The sequence below is a fragment of the Pyxicephalus adspersus genome, chromosome 8 (genome assembly GCF_032062135.1).
Source record: "Pyxicephalus adspersus chromosome 8, UCB_Pads_2.0, whole genome shotgun sequence".
NCBI lineage: Eukaryota > Metazoa > Chordata > Amphibia > Anura > Pyxicephalidae > Pyxicephalus > Pyxicephalus adspersus.
The window spans coordinates 41,556,701-41,576,590 of NC_092865.1; the positions used below are offsets into that span (position 1 = coordinate 41,556,701).

Below are 19,890 nucleotides of genomic sequence, written 5' to 3' on the forward strand. Positions count from 1 at the left end.
CCTTATATCTTATTGCTTTATCCTATATGCTTAACCAAGACTTAAAGCTTTTTACCAAGATGTTAGCTACCCAGTTGACTTTCATGCACACTTTAGTACATTATCCCTTATCCAGGGATTAAAATTCTTTTCCTCCAGACGCAAAGAGTGCCTCCTTGTCCTTTGTAATAGTCTAAAAGTGAATAATTGGGAAGAGAGTTAGAAGTGAGGTGATCATATCCCCTCTTAAACGTCTCTTGTCAAGGGGGAATAGATTCAGTTCAGCTAATCTCTCCTCATAGCTGAGCTCCTCCATTGCTTTTATTAGTTTAGATGCCCAGCTGAAGTCTAACCAATACTTTGGGCAGGATCATGCCTCATTCACTGCAGTCTATACCTCTTTTTCTACTTTGTTAGCTTTAGAAATTGCAGCTTGGCATTGCATGCTATTTAATAAGTTTATGATCCTTTTCTATTTCTGACTCCCCCCAAATCTATTTCCCATTGTCAGTATGAAGCATGCATGTTGTTAGGCCCCAAGTGCATAACTTAACATTTCTATATAATAAATATAATTTGTCACTTGGCTGCCCAATCAAACAGTACATCCAGGTCTGCTTGTAGATTATAGACAACCTGTATGTACTTTATTCTATTACATAGTTTGGTGTAATCTGCAAACACAGAAATGGTACTTTTAATCCCAAACCCTATATCATTTATTAAGATTTTACACAGTAAAGGTCCCAACACTGAACCCTGGGGTGCACCACTAATAACCTTAGACTATTAGGAATATGAATCATTACTCTCTGGATGCAGTCTTTAGGCCAGTTCTCTAAATTTTCTAAACCTATAGACGCTAACTTGCATCTTAACTGTGTGTTAAATGCATTTGCAAAAGTTCACTAAGTACGCTAAATCCACACAAGTATAATATATATATATATATATATATAACTGTTAACTTCCTCAAAAAAGTGACTACATTTGTTTGATAAAGATACACAAGACTCAAAAACATGTCAAACGCTCTTGTCTTTCCAACTATAGAAGTTAAACTTACCGGTCTGTAGTTACTTGGTAATGACTTCGCTCTATTTTTAATAAAAGTTACCACATTGGCCTTACACTAGTCTATTGGTATCATGCCAGTTTGGGTTTGTCGCTATCTTTTTCTTCTTTGTACCCCATTATGGGCAACCCAGCTTTTAGCCCGGGAATGGATGAATCTAGTTTCTTGCATTTATTATCTATCATTGTCTGTGGAGCTTGTCAGTTTGTAAATGCTCAGGGTTGGGTGGAGAAGGAAGGCCCTCTGACTCCTTCCTACAACTTGGATGCATTGAAGGCACTGCAGCTCTCTCATTTTCTATATTCGCTTCCTCCAAGTTGTGTTTATATTAGACCCCTTTCTCCTTTCAAAAGAGTATAGGTAGAGAATGGCAGACTTAGACAAACCCTTTCTTACATAATTTTCCTTCTTCAGTCGCTACCTACAGACATTCCATTTTTTTTTCAGGTGTGGAAATCTAAGTTGGGGCCCCCTTTTTCATCCTCAGTGTGTGAAGATACTGTTGTGGACCAAAAATGCCTCGCTCAGCAGTAGTTTCAGGAGTCCCGTTATAAATTGGTGTCAGAATGGTACCTCACACCAGAGAAGTTGTATCTGTTCTTCATTGTTGGAGATGTGAAGCAATAGTCAGCACATTACATATATTTTGGGATTGCTTTCTTTGAGATCTTTCTGGACCACGGTTAGAGTTGTCATGCAATGAGTTCCAGACCTTACTGTCCCAAGTGACCCTGCTTTGTTCCTGCTACATCACAATTCCTCCCTACATTTTGATCAAAATTCCATGATTAACAAAAATACAGGTATGGAGGATCCATGTCCCCTAAATATAGATGCCACCTGGGCCCAGCTTGAGTAGTCCGAGGCTGTGTGTGCCACGTCCTGCACTTCCTTAAGTTTGTGTGTTTGAGTAATGGAGCTTAGATTTTTTTTCTTGATTAGTTCCTGGATCTCTGTTTCATTTGCTTAGTTTACCTTCTTTTTCATGTTTTGTCTTTCCTTTACCTTCTGTTCTGTGTTAATCTGTTACAGTTTATCTCAGGTTTTCCCCATTAAGTAAACAAAAGCTATACTTGAAGGATGCTACCTAAATGTTCTTCTTACATGCAGTATTTAATGTTTGTTTTTATCTGTGTACTGGAGTTGTTTTTGTTTTTATCTGTGTACTGGAGTTGTTACCGTGAGGCATTAAGTATCCAGCCCCACAACCCAGATACAAGGGTACCATACCTTTTTTTATGATTTTATTTTTTATTCAGTGAACAGTCATAGATACTGGCATAAAACATCAAAACATACAAATCACCAACTGTATTACCATCTTCTGCATCACAAACATATCATGAACAAACAAGCAGAATGACTGAGCACAGGCAGTTTTCAAAGTATTTACAAAAATAACCAAAGAAAGAAATGGAGAAATAGAAAGCAAAATAAAGGGAGAGGGGCACGGCATTGCAGGCCAGATTGAATAAAGGCCAGACTTAACACAGTAGGGAACACATAGCAATAATTCAATGATATCCTCTGCATTCAAAACAGATCGTCAGCATTATCAGCCGCACTGTATACTGAAAGGTACGCTTGAGTAGTGGTATACTGTATCCAATAGAACCAAGTATTTCGGAATTTATCCGTTCTACCGTCCCGGCTGGTAATAAGGTCTTCCATTGCCATTATGTCATTTACTCTTCTAAACCATTGTAACAAGGTGGGAGGAGAGGATTGTTTCCACAGGGCTGGAATACAGGCCTTAGCAGCATTTAAAAGATGTTTGAGTAAAGAAGCATGGTATTTCTTTTTAGACCAATCATTCAAATGTAAAAGGGCTAGCTCCGGGCTGTTACGTATATCTACCTCTGTCAATTCTTCAATACCCGCTGCCACCCCTGACCAGAAAGATTGCAACTTAGAGCACTCCCAGAATATATGAAACAGGCTGCCAGCAGCCGCTTCACAACGCCAGCATCTATCATCTACTCCCGGATACATTTTGGGTAACACAGTCGGCACTCTGTACCACCGCGTGAGCAATTTATAGATCAGTTCCTGGTAAGAGTTGCTGAGAGCGGCTTATATCTGGGATCAGTAAAAATGTTTCCACTGCATCTAGGAAAATGAGAATTCTCCAACCTGGACATAGTATAACTAGAGGAAATGACGTATACATAAACGGTTCCTGATATACATATCTGTTAAGAATTACACAGAAGCAAATCCCATGGTACCTAGTGGGTACACTGTTTGGATTTTATGGCTCATTTTCTAACAGCATTCAATGCATTGTATGATGGTGTGGGGTTGGGGGCCTTCCTTCCTAAGGCGGTCTCTGTCATTTACCTTAATCAGGCTATCCCTGTGTCTAACTTTAGTTGATCAGAAGGAGAATTCTCGGTGGTTTGGGCACTTAGTTTATGTCTCAGCTGCAGTTTTCCCTTTCTTTTTTTCCAGGTGAACAAGGAAAGGTGCCTCTGATTTTTTTTTTTTTTTCATTTTTGTAAGGTGGATTTGGCAGACAAACATTCTGGCTTGTAGTCCAAAAGCTTGGGTTCCCCTGTTTTCGGTTTATCTTACTTCCCAGTGCTGTGGGTGCTTTCTGTGCCTTTCACTATCCGGCTTCTTTTTCCAGGTTTGTAGGGCTATCAACTGGTCGTATGTTTACACATTCTCCCATATTTTACCAGATGGATGCTTTGCCTCATATGATGCCAGCCGTAGAGAGTGTTCTTGTTGGGTCTGTTGGCTATTTTTTGGCTTTGTTGCCAGCCACAGTTTGACTGTATTTTGATATCCTCATTGTTGCTGTTGTCTACCGCCCCCCTGGCCCAGTATCACAATTTGTGGATAACTTTGCATCCTGGCTCCCACTGTGTGAAATTCCCCCACCTACTAGATTGTAAGCTCTTCGGGGTAGCGTTCTCTCCTCCTATATCACTGTCTGTATTAGTCTGTCATTTGCAATCCCTATTTAATGTACAGCGCTGCGTAATATGTTGGTGCTTCATAAATCCTGTTTAATAATAATAATAATAATAATAATGTACATTTTGATAACTATCTATACCAGCTGACAGACTCTCCTTAGGCTATCATTGCTTAGTGAAATAGCTTCCTGGCTTTGCCCACCCCTGCACAGTATTGGAACCTAATATTTATCCAATGCACAGAACAAAGATGACCATTTCAGTGCAGAAAATTGCACTCATGCCATACCATGCTTTGTTTCACACACAGAACTACAAGACGTCCATCTGTAAAGGTGTTTCCCACATGGCTTGGTTCTTTACACCAGGTGAATTTTAGTTTCTAGTAATTCATAGAGCAACATTGCCATTAATAGCATTGCACACAAACACATTTTATTGAACGATGGCTCCATGACACAGAGCCTAAACAGATCTACTTATATCATTTAGATCCTCCACCAAATGTTTAGGCAAATACAAAACTTGACTCAGTGCACTCCTGTCTGCATTACAAGACACACCTGAACAGATGCTGTTGTATACCTGCACACAGTGTTCCTGCAACATGTCTGCTCCTTTAGGAACAAAGTATTTATTCACATATTGTCCCTGTGGCTCCACATACAAGAATCCTATGGTATACAGAAAAAGATATAGAGCTTTCAATGAGGTGTCTCAACAGCATACCCATTGGACGGATTCCAGGATTCACATTATGATCTAAACATATGAATAGATTACCATACCACTGAGCCACAGATGGAGTATGTGCAAAGATTTGTGGTACAATAACATGTCCTGAGGGACCAGCAGCAGGGCGCTCCTGCTAGGTCACCTTTAGCAACCATACAGGGGGACTTTACCAGTGGTCAGCCAAAGATTTACATCAGCCAGGTAGGTGGTCACACCAGTGCAGGAGGAAAAAGGACACTAGGTTCTCTATTTACAAATTTTTACTATCAATTTGTCTGAAATGCGCAGACAGATGGTCGTATCCGTCTAGACCCAGGATGTCAAACTCTGGCCCGAAATGTCCTTTTTTTCTGGCCCCCAAAAGAATTCTTAATATGAATTGCAGCTGGCCCGCTGCTACTACGGATTGCAGCGAGTGATGTCGCTACTACAATTCCCGGCATCACTTGTGTCTATAGACCAGTGATCTATGCGTGGCCCCCCATTGGACTGTTCTATAGAAGCAAGTAATGCTGGGAATTTTAGTAGCGGCATCAATCGTGTCTATAGAACAGCTCTCTTGGCCTATGGCCTTTGGAGTTTATACTGACAGATAAGCTCATTACAAAATGTTGAAATAATCAGGAATTAATATAGGGCTATTGCATGCAGCAATTCGTTTGGTTTCACATTGCATTCTTTGACAAAGTAAAACAAATAATCTCAATAAGAAGAAACAAGAACACATGAGAATGCAGTAATATGCATTGGATTTATCTAAATTTGTTCCTTGGCACAGTAACCCTATTGAAATTTAACTCTACAGGGCTACAAATAGAAAAAGAGGCATAAGATTTTTTCCTAAATAAAATTAAAAAAAAAAATTCTTAGGCCTCTTTCTTTATTATAGGCCTTTTCCAGATTGAATGTTGAACTTTTGTTTTTTTATGAAAATGTTTTAAATCTAATGAGAAGGAAACACTTCCTTAATGTTTTCAATAAATTTCAAGTTTGGCCTGTGACTTGGTCTGTTTTTTGGTCCTCTGTATTTGAGTTTGACGCCCCCGGTCTAGGCCTATCTTTTCAGATCCTATTAAAAATGACTCATTCTGCCATCTGGTGGCCAATCTCAAAAGTGCACAGCTGTCACAGTAATAAATGCTCAGTGTATTAAATCAGTAGTGATAAATCAGTGTATTGTAAGTGAACCTAGAGCAAATTGGCAGGGGAATAATTTATATATAATATTATTATTATTATTATTATTATTAATAAACAGGATTTGAAAAGCATCAACATATTAGGCAGCACTGTACATTAAATAGGGTCCCAGGTGTATGGACTGCCTTGAATTTATCTATGTAGATCTTGAGTGGGAGTGGAAAGGGATTAACCCATCATATGGACATGGAGAGTTCAGAAAAGTAATTGTTTTCCTTATGACTTTATCAGTCACTCATATCCTTGAGGAGGAATACTGGTGCACTCTTTGCAACACTGCTTCAGCCCATTAAAGTTTAATGTACAGCGCTGCGTAATATGTTGGCGCTATATAAATCCTGTTTAATAATAATAATAAAGTTTGTGGGCATTTGTTTTATACGCCATTGGAAAACAGTGATGCTTTTCTATTTGTTATTTTATTGTAGATTTGCTAGTGTTCTTGGAATCCTGGTCCTGTGGCACAAACCAATTTTGGCCAAGCTTCAGCTATTGCACAGATGGTCTCACTACTGACTCTGGAATACTTTGGTACACAGAGGATTTCAGTCCACTTAATGATTTCACGGTGCCAAGCAAGGTCCTGTGAATGCAAAACAAACCCAACACATCACCCCTCCACTACAATGCCTAACATTTGTATTTTGGGGTGGTAATGCTGATATGCAGCGTCTAGTTTTTGCCAAGTGCAGTACTGTGTATTATGGCCAAACCTCTCCACTTTGGTCCCGCTTGTCCAAAGGACATTATTCTTGAAGTCTCTTGGTTTATTCTGCTACAATTTTGCAAATATAAGCTGTGCTGCAATGTTATTTTTAGAGAGAAGCAGCTTGCTTCTGGCAACCCCTCTGAACAAGCCATACTTGATCAGTCCTGTTATTATTGTACTACCATAATTTTAATGTGCCAACTTGGGCCTGTAAAGTCTAAGCTGTATCTGTTGGGTTTGTTGCATTTCCTTTAGGCATTGCCCAGTTTGACCTTGGAGTGATTTTGTTGGGACAAACACACCTGGGAAGACAGGCAACGGTTTTGAATAATGGCAACGAATTAATATTCTTCTTTAATGTAACATGAACTTCAGATTGTTTGGAAATGGTCTTTTAACTCTATAGAATGATGGGCAGTAACAATTGTTTCCCTCAGACCTAAATCTGTCAGTTTACGAGGGCATTGCTTGTGCATATCCCTCTTCAGGTAAACACAAAGATTTTCAATTGGATTTAGATCTGGACCGTTCCAAAAATGTAATTTGCTTTCTGGTGAAGCCATTCATTTGTATGTCATTCTATATTTTGATATGGATTACAGTACAGTTACTATGCTGTACAGTACATACATTTAAGTATTCCAAAATTGCTGAAATATACGGTAGTAATCAGTACATGTACTTTAACAGTAGGAATATCAAAATGCTTCAAAAATGTTATACACTATGTAATATTTAACAAGCCTATTATCTGCATGAGAAAATGCCACAGGGCCCGACGTAGTAGTGAAGAATGTTAAAGACAGGAAATGCACCCCCCTAGCAGGGTCAGGAAAGGGACCCCACTGGGTGGGTGCATGGACCAGAGCTGCAGACCATGTCTCCCGTACGGATTGTAGGCTCAGAATGGTGTGCGGGTTGAGTCTGGGTAGTGGGTGGGTTCTGGCATTATGAAGTCACTCTAAATGATGCGCGGTCCACAGTCCATGCATTTAGTAGTCCGTAGGTTTGAAAAGGTTGGCGACCAGTGCTGTAAAAGGTTGAAACAGAAGATGCACACATTTCTTCTATATCATTTCCTGTTGGCTGGATCCGCCAGAAGGCAAATTAAAAACTGCAATTTCTCTTTGTAACACATGGGAGAGGACTGAATTTCACCTGCAGCTGGAGAAGGCTTGGCATTATGTGCTGTAAGTGTCCGGTAAGGACTAATCAGCCTGGGCACTGCACTCTGCACTAAAAACTCACATGAAACACTGGCAGAAGTTCAAATTTTAATATATATGTATATTATATATATAGAATAGGACATCAACAATATTGTTTAGTAAAGTAGATACTTTTGTTTTCCACATAAAAAACTGCATGGTTTATTGTGTATTTATCACAATTTTATCAGCCATTGAATTATATTTATGAAATGTGTTTTCTATACCAAGAAAAATTGGCAATAATATTTGTAGCCAATATTGCCAACAATTCAGCCATCAACATTTCTCTGTTGAAAACATTCACAAGAAAGGAGGTGAATGGTAAGTTCACTGTAAAAAATTTAACATCAGCAAAAAATGGTTTAAAGCTGCATTTTAAACTTTAGCCTTTTACAAATTGCCCATACACCAAACAAGTAAGGATCAATAAAGCTTAAAAAATTATTTAATTTAATGCAATGTTGCACTACATGAAACAGCTATACATTGAAAGGTACATGACAAACATTTGAATGACAGTTTCCCTTTAATCAATATGTGAACCTAAACTTTAGAAGGTAAATATAACATTAAAGCAAAGACAGGATAACAATTTATGTTAAGCAAAGGGTATAAAAGAAAACTGCAAATGACTTTGGCATGGTGGACTGATGTAAGTGTATTAAGTGACTGCATTGGGGGAGCTATGTATTTACAGTATGGTACACTAGATTACATTGGAGCTTTAATACAAACATGGAACCAACTGCACTGTACATAAAAAACATGGCTAAAACAAATTGCATATTATAAACGTACCTATTCAAATAAAAGTGTTTTAAGCAAAAATTATAAGTTCTGTGAGAAAATCTGTGCTCATATGGGTGTAGTTCATTGTATCCATGCTCTACTGGTAAAAAGGGGCAGCAAAAAAGTGCTCCATTTTCTTTGTACAGGTATACTGAAATTTGGTTTAGGTATGCTAACACAAATAGCATGTAATAGTAAAGGGGTACTATGAAAGGAGTCTGTATTTGCTGTCCATCTGTGCTACTACATGATTCTACTGTAATAAATATATCCCTATATCATTCATATTAAATAGCAGGTGTGCAAATGTTATCCTAACAGATTCAATTTCTCACAAATTCTATCTAGAATAATATGCACTGTGTAAACAAAAGAAACTGAAGTAAAAACAATTACCCACTATTTCACTATATCATATGAAATATATTATGCATAGGTCTCCCATAACTTAGGCTGCTCATAAATGGGCAAACATCTCCCTGAGAACAGCAGGTGGGAGGATATCCGCTGGTAATTAAGCAAGTCAGCGGAGTGCATGGACCTGCTATGATTACAGCAGTTCACACACGGTAGTTAAGCCTTCTTTTTCCTTCACATACAAGTGAAGAAATAGCCCTGTTCATACAGAGATTTTCCAAAAGTTGGGAAATCTCTGTATGTGACAACAAGTGCCTCCAAACACCTGTTATCGCCCCCTACGCTAGTCATTAGTAGCCCAACTGCAGCAAATGATGCCTGAATTGAAATATAGCTTGTCAAGATCGGGCTGTTTATGGTCATCCATAGAAGCAGAAAACACTACTGGAAATTTCCATGTAGCACCTAAAGAAAACCGTGGTGCAGAACGTTTTAGTTGACGTTACTTGTCAACATCCAAAGAAAACAGAAAGATTGTACTAACCTATTCCAAAATGTTGGCTTTATTAAATGTACAACTTGTTGACAAGTTTGTTTTCGCAATTAAAAGATTTCAAGTGGCAGCAAATGGGACTGTCATAAGAAAACTGGGATGCATGGACACTAGAAATATGACAGATCTATAATACAGTGTGCAATGGAACATTCTGCAGGCATACAGCACACTCCACTGATTAATACAATAAAATGCAGTGCACAATGGAAAGACATTGGCTCCACTGCAAAATGGTGTAATGATTACCTCAAAGTAGCAAATTATAATGTACATCACAATTTATAGTATTTATAGGAAGACAATGACGATCCACTATTGTGGAAAGTTTCAAATTTTACCTGACTGATTAATGAATAGCTGCAATATTGTCCAGAGGAACAATGGGATGCCCCTCCCAGAAGAATTCCTTTTTCCCTTTCACAGGGACATAGTTGCTCTATTAATCCCTTAAATTTCAAGGAATTAGAATTTTTTTTTCAGCACTAGAAGTTAGTGGAAGTTATTACAGCTCCTCAGAATACATGTTGCCTTTTCCCTCTGGCTTTGAAGGAGTTTAGCAACTTACACAGTAAATAGCCCAATATGCACACTAAAGTATGATTTTGTATATGCGGGTTAATGACTGACTAAATATACAATACCTTATCACGCAGCTTATTTCATTGTTAGCTGCCAATGAGGTCAAGTCCTTTCTCTAGGACGGACAAAGTGACCAGCACGAAAAGAGGATGACAATATACAAAGTATAGATGGTGATAATACAGTTCTAGAATTCTAGTTACTGTTTATAATAATCCTAAAACAGAACAATAAGGATACAGAAATAGAACATGCCTCAGATGCAGTCATATTTAGATCAAGTTTCAGCAATGGCAAGCATGCTTAATGTTTTATTCTGCATATATTATTTTGGCTTGGAGATGAAACAAAATTATTGTAACTAGATGAAAGTACTGAAACATACAACTGCGATCACCTTTCTTTTGTTCTATGAAGAACCATGCTTTATATTGTACACACACACACACACACGCGCGCGCGCGCGCACACTCACACACATATATATGATAATATGTATAGGACACGTTCCTTTACTTGTATGTAATTAGAACCTGATTTCATGTTCATATTCGGTTTCTCCTGCAAGTAATCTTGCCTCCTAGCTTTAGAAAGAATTATCCCCATTCTCTCTCATGGATTCTACAGCTTGGATAATGGCATGGAACCCCAAATATTACTGGGTAACAGTCCATTTCCACACATTTACCCTAAGCTGACCTAGTGCCATGTAGAGAAGATTATAACATGGTTAAATATATATTTATAGCAAATATTAACATATAATAGTTAAACTAACCTTTGATAAGGTTTTCTGATCTCTTATGCTGTGCCTTCTGTGGAAACCCTGTTAATTGTCTGTGCAATTTCATTCTGTCACCAGGGGCCAGCATCATCTCACCCAATCTCAGCTTCTACTAAATGCTTATCAAATGATAACAGTTGACATTAACCACTGCTGAATCAAAAGCTGTTCATTCTTGCAATAGTAAAGCTGTAAACGGTGGGCATCTCTGCCTGAACACTGTTTCGTCATTCGTCTGCACTTGGCTTGATTTTTTTTTTCTTCTAACTATGCAAGTACAGCTCATGTAAATGGGAGCCTCAAGCGAACTGCTTTAGGACTATCAGAACTAAAAGGACAAGCTAGTTTTTATGTCCCCTAACAGAATGGGTACTTATTTTACATTTTGCTTCTATTTTGACTACAGTCTTGGTATTTGGTAAATACATTTACCAAAATGGACCAACAGCTTGTTCCAATCATCCCTCACTATGCCAGAGGCTTCTAGATAAAAACGTTTAATTAAAAAATATTAGATCTAACTATTGTATTTCCTGAATGTCACCCCACATTTTGAATAATCCCACTTTCAGAGAATGTCCTTCAAAGTATAGAAAATAATGATAAAAAAAAGCTCACAGCACATAATTATGTAAATATATGTACATATATATGTATGTGTATGAATATATTTATATATGCACACACAGACATATATACACATACACACGTACATACACACACACACTTATATACACGCATTTTTTAACAGTTTAAAAATCAAAGTAACAATCTTTGGAACAAAATGAACACAAAAAAAAAAAAAAAAAAACTAAATGCAGAAATAAAAAATACAGATTTCAAAAGTAAGCTGAGGTATAAAAAATGTCTTTTGATTTCAATATATTTCAGTTGTTTTCATCCATCTTACGCTGCCAGAAAATTCCTAGAGGAGATTTTCATTGTAAGTATTGCAAAAGCCGGGCCTCGTGAACTTTGATAGTTGAGAGAAAGGGAAACAGCAAATGGGGAGACGGGCAGTTTTGTCCAGATTTTATAGGAAATAATTGTTTACGTCACTTCAGTACGGAGCAAATCGGCTGTAACCCCCTCTGTATAAGCTCGCCTGGAAAAGAGAAAAAAAAATATATTTTAGTTTCACTCATCATTAGAAGTAACATATTTTACACATGAATTTAAGTGACTGCAGCTTCTATTGCATGCATATCAGTAGGAATGCCAGCCTAAAAAAAGAAAGCAGCACCATTTACTGATAAACTTCACAGCCGAGGAGATGACAGTAATGAGAATGACTTAAGAGCTTACAGTCAAGTAGCCAGGACTTTACAAATGTTCTAAATGAGCACATACCTACATATTTAAGGTTAACAGATGTGGTAACACATTAAACATGCCATTTAAACCAGCACAAACAAAATATAAATTTACATAACTGCTAGTATTAAGTGCATTGCATCTGCACCTGAAGAAATCAGATGCTCATACAGGACACAAGTAACGCAAACACTGTAGACACAAACATGGATCTTCTGGCACAGTACACATACGTTCACGTACAACCAGGTTGAGATTTAAAAGGAAACTAACACCATGTTCATTTCCCCCTTATTTGGCTGCTGTACATAGTAAAGGAGAACCAGGGACAGCTGCAGAAAATGGTCCCCAAACTCCTACCTGCACCAGTTTGTAGGGAAAGCAGACTGAAATTCCTTTGTTAGCTTGTAGCCTTAAAGCCCCAGGCTGGGCAAAAAGTCAAACAATTAAATTAGAGCCCCAAGCTATGAAACAAATAATCTTCGTTTTGTTTGGTGGATGATCTAAAACAGAGGATCACTTGCCTCACTATGTATTCCTCATTCTCACTGGTTAAAACTGTGACAATTTGTCCCAAAAACCCAATCATTTTTATGAAGTGCAACTCATCATATAAACTTATACAAAGTGAACCGACAGCCAATGCTGACCTTGCATTGTACAGAATAGGGTAGGAGTGCCTGCCCACATTACGGTGCTTTAGAGTGGAGGGAAGACCCGTCGGCTGTCTCAAAAAATGGAAGTAAGGCAAGTAATCCTATTTCCAATAACACAACTAAATTACCAGTTGGGGGAAGGGTTCAATTTTAATTGTTTGATTTAGAGTATTGTTAGTTAAACTAATGGAGAACCAAGCAAGCCCTGGCTGTTACAGATTCTTTCTCAAAGTACCCTAGTGGACTCCATTTATATATAATGAAGGTTAGACAAGAGTAGTACATCTAAAAGTGGTGCCTTTTTGAAGTAGTTGGGTGTAAAGTAGGCCTAACCTGTTCTTTTAAAATGTTGAAACAAATGAGGTATGTGCAGACACTACATTTGCATAAAACAGCATATTTTCCTCGTTGTAAGTGGATAATCATAGAAGGCCATGCCTCAGGTCCATAGGAAGTAGAGGACTTTACTAAACAACTCGAGTCAATCAATCCCAAAACAAAAAACAAGATCAGCATTTTTTTTTGTCTCCTGGGATAAGCCAGAGATGTGGGGACACTCCTGCTCCTTTCACAAAATCTTCAGGGAAGAGAATAAGTGCCTGCACATCTGATCATCCCCCTAATACCCAACAAAAGGTCAGACTAAATTATTACAAAGTAACTAAACACTTTATACGAATTGTCAACTCCACATCAGTTTAAAACAGCAAAGTGCTGGAAAAATAGTTGTTAAATTATCATTATGCGACAAGGCAGGGTGTTCTCTTCTGACTTTTTGGTGAGACAATGGAGAATTTGTCAAATAAGCAAAGAATTATGAAAGCGATATGACAATCAGTAGTGTGTAATAATTTATTAAACCGTTTTGGCCAACAACTAACACTATCCCCCCAAACTTCCTATCATCAAAGGGATGTCAAACATTTTACTTGCTCAAAACCTAAAAGAAAATAATAGGCAAACTACTTCCATTAATATTTCAACACTGACACAGTTTTCAGAATTTTGGTTCCGTACATCACCACAATGGAGTTGAAATTAAAGAATTGAGATGCAGAAGTTGCAGTTGAAGTGCAGACTTTTGGTTTTAATTTATTGGTTGAACAAAAATATTGTAAAAACACTTTAGGAACTGGGGTAAATTTTGTACACAATCACCTCATTTTGGAGGCTCAAATGTACAGTTGTGTTCAGAATCTCAGCAGTCCAACATTACTAGCCTGATCAATGACTGTTTTGTGTAGGAATATATATTTCTATATGACAATTTATAGTAGGTGTAGTAGAGTAATAGAAAACAAACAGACCCGACATGCATGTCGCTCATTCTGTGTAACTGAATCATAAATTGAACATTCAAAATAATAGCAGTTTGGAGTTCAATTAGTGAGGTCATTGAGTCTGTGATAAAAGAGGTGTCAATCACGGCCCTCATTTAAGGAAGGAAGTCAGCAAATGTACATGCTGGTTATAGTGCATTGTTCAGAAGAAACATGTACTTCAATGAAAAAGTTGACTGGAGAAGGGAAAACATACAAATATAGAAGACGTAGAAGAAAAGGATAGGCTGCTCAGCAACCAAATCCTGAAAGAAGTGTAAGAAAATAGAAAACTACCATTCAGATGGATAGAACAGTAGCCAAAATGGCAAGACCCCGCTCCAGGAATATCAAAGAAAGGTCTAAAGTAGTGATAAAAAAACATGTGCAGAAGAGGTTACAGTTTGCCAAAGACCACATTGACTGGCCTTAGGAGAAATGGCGCAAAATTTTGTGTACTGATGAAAGCAAGATTGTTCTGGGTCTAGGGGCCGCATGCAGTTTGCCAAACGACCCACAAACACTGAATTAAAGCCATAGTAAACTGTGAAAACAGTGAAGCATGGAGGTACAAGCACTATGATATGGGGAGGGTTCTATTATGGTATAGGGCCTATTTATCGCATACCAGGCATTATGCATCAGTTTTAATACATCAAAATACTTTAACAGGTCAAGTCACCTTTTGCCGAAAAGAAAATGCCCTTGAATTTTCAACAAGACAACAACCCCAAACACACTAGTAAACAAGCAAAGGGATTGATGTTATGGAGTGGCCATCCCAATTCTTGGATCTTAATCCTATAGAAAACTTGTGGGGTGACATCAAAAATGCTGATTCTGAGGAAAAAGTAAAAAATGCAGAAGAATTGTGGAATGTAGTCGTTCTTCCTGGGCTGGCATACCTGTCCACAGGTGCCAAAAATTAGTCAACTCCATACAACACAAAGCAGTTGTTTTACAACTAAATATTTTGTAATTCAAGGGAATTTTTTTGAACAGCGCAATATTCCTTCTTCACTTCTTCACACATCGAATATCACAAATTTGATACATTTTTTTCAGTTTTTGATCTGGAATAGAATGTGCAGTGTTTCCAATGCATTTGTGTGTATGGAAACAAAAGCTATTATAAGGATTTTGAGCTTTATTCAGTTTTTTTTTTTAAAACACACTGCTATTATTCTGAATACAACTGTAATTGGAGACAATATAGTTGAAAATAACATGTTCATTTTAAATACTTTGTTGAAAATCCATTGCAGGCAAAGACTGACTGAAGTCTTGAACCCATGGACATGACCAGACACTGTTTCCTCCTTTGTAATGCTTCGTCAGGCATTTACTGCAGTGGCTTTCAGTTGCTGTTTGTGGCTCTTTCTGAAGTTTGGTCTTCAGCAACTGAAATGCATCCTTGATTGGGTTAAGATCAGGTGACAACTGACCATGGGAGAACATCCTATTGCTTTAATTAATTCCTGCTTTGGGTCACTGTATGTTTTGGGTCATTGTCCATCAGTATTGCAAAGAGACTCCCAATGAATTTGGCTGGGACAGTACAGCTCTGTATATTTCAGAATTCATGCAGCTGCTTCTGTCCTCTGTTACATCATCAATAAACAGCAGTGACCTAGTACTACTGGAAGCCTTGTATGCCTTAAGTCATCACACTGCCTCCACTGCGTTTTACAGATGACATGGTATGCTTTGGACGAGCTGTTCCAAGCCTTCTCCACACTTTTTCGTGCCATCATTCTGGTGGAGGATTATCTTAGTTTCTTCTTTCAAAGAATGCCGTTTCAACAACTGTGCTGGCTTTTTTAGATTTTTTTTAGCAAAATCCAATCCCGTCTTTTTATTCTTGAGGCTTATACGTGGTTTGCACCTTGCAGTGAATCCTCTACTTGCTTTCATCGAGTTTTCTCTTTATGGTAGACTCGGATATTGATATAGCTACCTCCTGGAGGGTGATCTTCAATTGTATGGATATTGCGACGGTGTTTTTCTTAACCCATTCCTTGGACGTCCAGGCCTTTGCGTTGGCAAGTTCAACTGCGCACTTTTGCACACTTTTTTAGAATGTACCAAACTGTAGATTTTGTCACTCAAAATATTCTTGCAATTTGACAGATAGGGTGCAACAGCATAAACATGTGAAAGCTGGGCAAAACCCCTAAACAAGAAAGGACCTATAACAGGTAACCAAAACGTTAAAAGGCCACAGGCCAACATCTTTTCTCCAAGTTCTATTAGTCAGATATCACTCAAATGGATGAACTTCCCATGTCAAACAAACTATACTGCAATCAAATTATCAAGTGCTTTGGATTTTGTCAGCGTGCACTGGTTGAAGTTTTATCTATTTAGGTGCATTTGGTATACAACTTATTCTGCTTAACTTGGTCCTAACTGCTATTCAAAACAGGCAACTGAACTCATTGAACAGTATTCCTATTTTAAAGATGACTTTTTAATGTATTTGAACAGAATCTGGTGGTCTACTCATCTATATATTAAGATCAGGTCCTGCAACATTTTAGGATTATTACGTTGACCCAGTGAGATCACTTCCAACTTTTCTGGGTCCAAGGTTTCCCATATAAATCAGACTCTGCCATAAAATCAACATTAGATTTAGTTTAACTATGCAATCTTAACACCCAAGTAAACAATCTAGCCAAACTGCACCAATCAGGAAGGCTCTTGCATTACATTGTTGGCAGATCTAAGGGAGATTGTTTATCCCAATTATGTGAGCTCACTACACACTTTTTGATTGTACAAATGTCAAAAGGATCTCAAGTATCCACGGGACTGATAGCAAGGCACAAAAATGTGTTTTCACATTCAATAAGCATTATCTTAAGTTTTTTTTTCCCAAACTGCTAATATTCATTGAATATATTAGGATAACATGTCCTTTGAGAAATGTAAAAACTGCTGAACACCATGTGTGCAGACACTTCCCTTGGAACATGTAAAAAACAGAACAGGTGAAATACTTGAAAATATGAACTTTTGGCCCACGTTCAAAATCTAATACCTAACTATTGAACATTTATAAAAAATCTACAAATAACTGTTTTAACCTGGTATCTTAAAGCAAGAACTGTTCGCTTTCCATGCAATAGGTGAAAAGTCATAGGACAAAGTTTCATCTAACCAATATACAACAGCCAGTCAACTTGGCAGAGGCTGACAATGTGAAAGGAAGGGGGTAGGAAACCATGCTGCGTTTTCTCACTTTGTGTGTAGGGCAATGAAGAAGGGCAAACAGTGAGCAGATAAGCAAAGGGTAAAGGTAAAGAAAGGTTATAAAGCATTACAAAGTATACATGTGTGTTATACACTCCATCCTCCAGTTACTGCAGTAACCTAGGATTCAAGAAGAAGCACAATGAACATACAACAACACACCACACTTTCTAAGGATAAGAAAAATATTAGACGGGATTTCCACTAAATATATTTTTTGTTCACATTCCTCAGCTGATAAGAAGATCAATTATGGTTTTCTGTGTTTTGTAGTCTGTTGAACTTTCAAAATAGTGGGCAAAATTAGCAAGGAATTATTCATGTGGCCCTCCGCTACAGGCAGTGTGAACTGCAACTTAAAAAACTTCAGTTTGAAAACCAATCTTAATTAGATTGCAGAACGCCAATTTAAGCAAGTTGTTAGAAGTCTTCAACTAACTTAACATGCTACCAGTGGAGCTGAAGATTACTATACCCCACTAGCAACTTGTTTGAAGTGGCAGTCAGCATTCCATCCAGATCTGCGTTTGATTCAAAACTACAAAGCAGAAGGCCTCAACAAAAACCTTGCATGCTTGCCATATATGCAGGTGGTATCTTTAGTTGATAAGATGGCAAACGTTAACATGAAAACATTATGTTTGATTGATATTTATTTTGTAGCTCATATATAAAACCTGAAAAACCTTAAGAGATCGTTTTACCAGCTGAGCATTATGAATAAAAAAAAACTGCAGTTTGTTTCTTAAACCACATTTACCGAATATAAATACTAACAACTGCATTCATCCACTCCATTATAACATTCATACTTTGAATTACTAGTGGCTAAAGTCCACAGTTTTTTTTTAATTTACCCATTGCATGAGTTATAATAATGTATACCAATAATTATTCACTCACAGTATTTTACTGATGCATTATAAACTTATATTATCATAATGAAAATCAAAAGGGAGACCAGAAAACTATTTTACATAGATTTGAATAATATAGAAAGCATATATCTATATTTGATGGATTGAACAATACCATCAAAGCAACCCTGCCTTCTGTTTCTCATTAGGTTGTGAGCCCTATGTAAAGTCACAAAATTGGTGTGGCTTAAATTTGTTCCCAAAGTCGAGTGGTATTCCTAAACTTTCACCCTATTATCCCTCTAAAGTTATTAAAAGCTCATCTGTTCTCAGAAAGTAAATGAAAAATCCTTGCACACATTCACCTTGTGCCAGTAAACAAGAAAATACTGGTAGGATAGATTACACAAAATCCCCTGAATATCACATCAGTTATTGGTTTTAGGACAACGTAAAGACTGCTAAAGCAGCCTAAACCCAAACTCTAACTCAAGACACTCAGGTTATAATCTTATAATCAGTTTGGCAATCAGGCTTTTTACCGTCATTAAAACATTATTTCAAGTGAACACAACACTACTAAATGGTGTAGGTGTCTTTACACGGTAACCATGTGTATATATTATCTACATACATTATTTCAGATAATTGGCACAGTACTGGAATAACTACATCCCAGTATGCTGGACTACGCTGCACTAAGCCAAGAAAAGATCTTGTGACATTAGGCAGCACTTTAGAGTACATATATGTATTTATATATGCCCAGTCGCTGTTCCCAAAAACATTGGCATGCACAGAAATTGCAATCTGGCAGTAAGTCAACTATATTAACAGTATGTTTTAGGATTATGGGATTGCATCTGAGCATATGCAGCCCATGCCAAACCAAGTCAAAAACAAGTGCCATGCAGAATGTGCTCTGGGTAAGATTTAAACATAAATGTTTATATGGGTAGAAGAAGGATATGATATAGTAGAAGGGCTTACATCAGAAACAAGGAGCCAGAATAAGTCATATGTTACCACAAATACTTCTTACAATGTCATCAAATCTACTTTATATAATCACTGTTATATTAGAATGTAAGCGCCTAAAATAGTATAAAAGGTAGCGGTTAAAGAAATAACTTTTTGGAATGTATAAATGGTAAAGACCGAAGTCTTATCCATGAGCTATGTACATCTTGACGGTCATTACTAGTAAGGATGTAGTTTTATAACACTACACAAAGAGTCCTTACTACGTCCCCCCCCTCACAATAAACATTTATGGATTTAACAACCAAATTAAGATATTGGCCTCATAAGCTAAGCAGGGAGGCTGCAGCGATTGCACCAAGGTCCTGAGCCACCTCTAGCAGTAAATCTAGAAATCTCTACATTTGATGAAAACAAAGCAAAAAATTTCAAGGATATAAAATGTGAAAGATGCATTTAAAAAAGATTTAACAGAAAACAGTGGAATATTTGCTCAAACTAAGCGCTCCCATCTTTTAAAGAGAAGCAACGCTTAATAGTTTTAAGACTTTATTGTAACAATGGTTTATTCTGGTAAAATGAAATCAGAAGAAAGAGAGTGATTGTATTA

At 37.5% G+C, this 19,890-nt stretch overlaps 1 protein-coding gene across 12 annotated transcripts in view; it reads right to left on the reverse strand.

Annotated features, from left to right (window-relative positions):
- Positions 1–8,260: 8,260 nt before the first annotated feature.
- RBFOX2 (RNA binding fox-1 homolog 2) overlaps positions 8,261–19,890 on the reverse strand; it is a 176,694-nt gene continuing 165,064 nt past the window's right edge. For all 12 annotated transcript variants that reach the window (XM_072420188.1, XM_072420196.1, XM_072420197.1 and 9 more), the window contains one exon: positions 8,261–12,003. In XM_072420188.1, the coding sequence (XP_072276289.1) occupies positions 11,959–12,003 (45 nt within the window). In that variant the 3' untranslated portion in view covers positions 8,261–11,958. The remainder of the gene's footprint in view (positions 12,004–19,890) is intronic.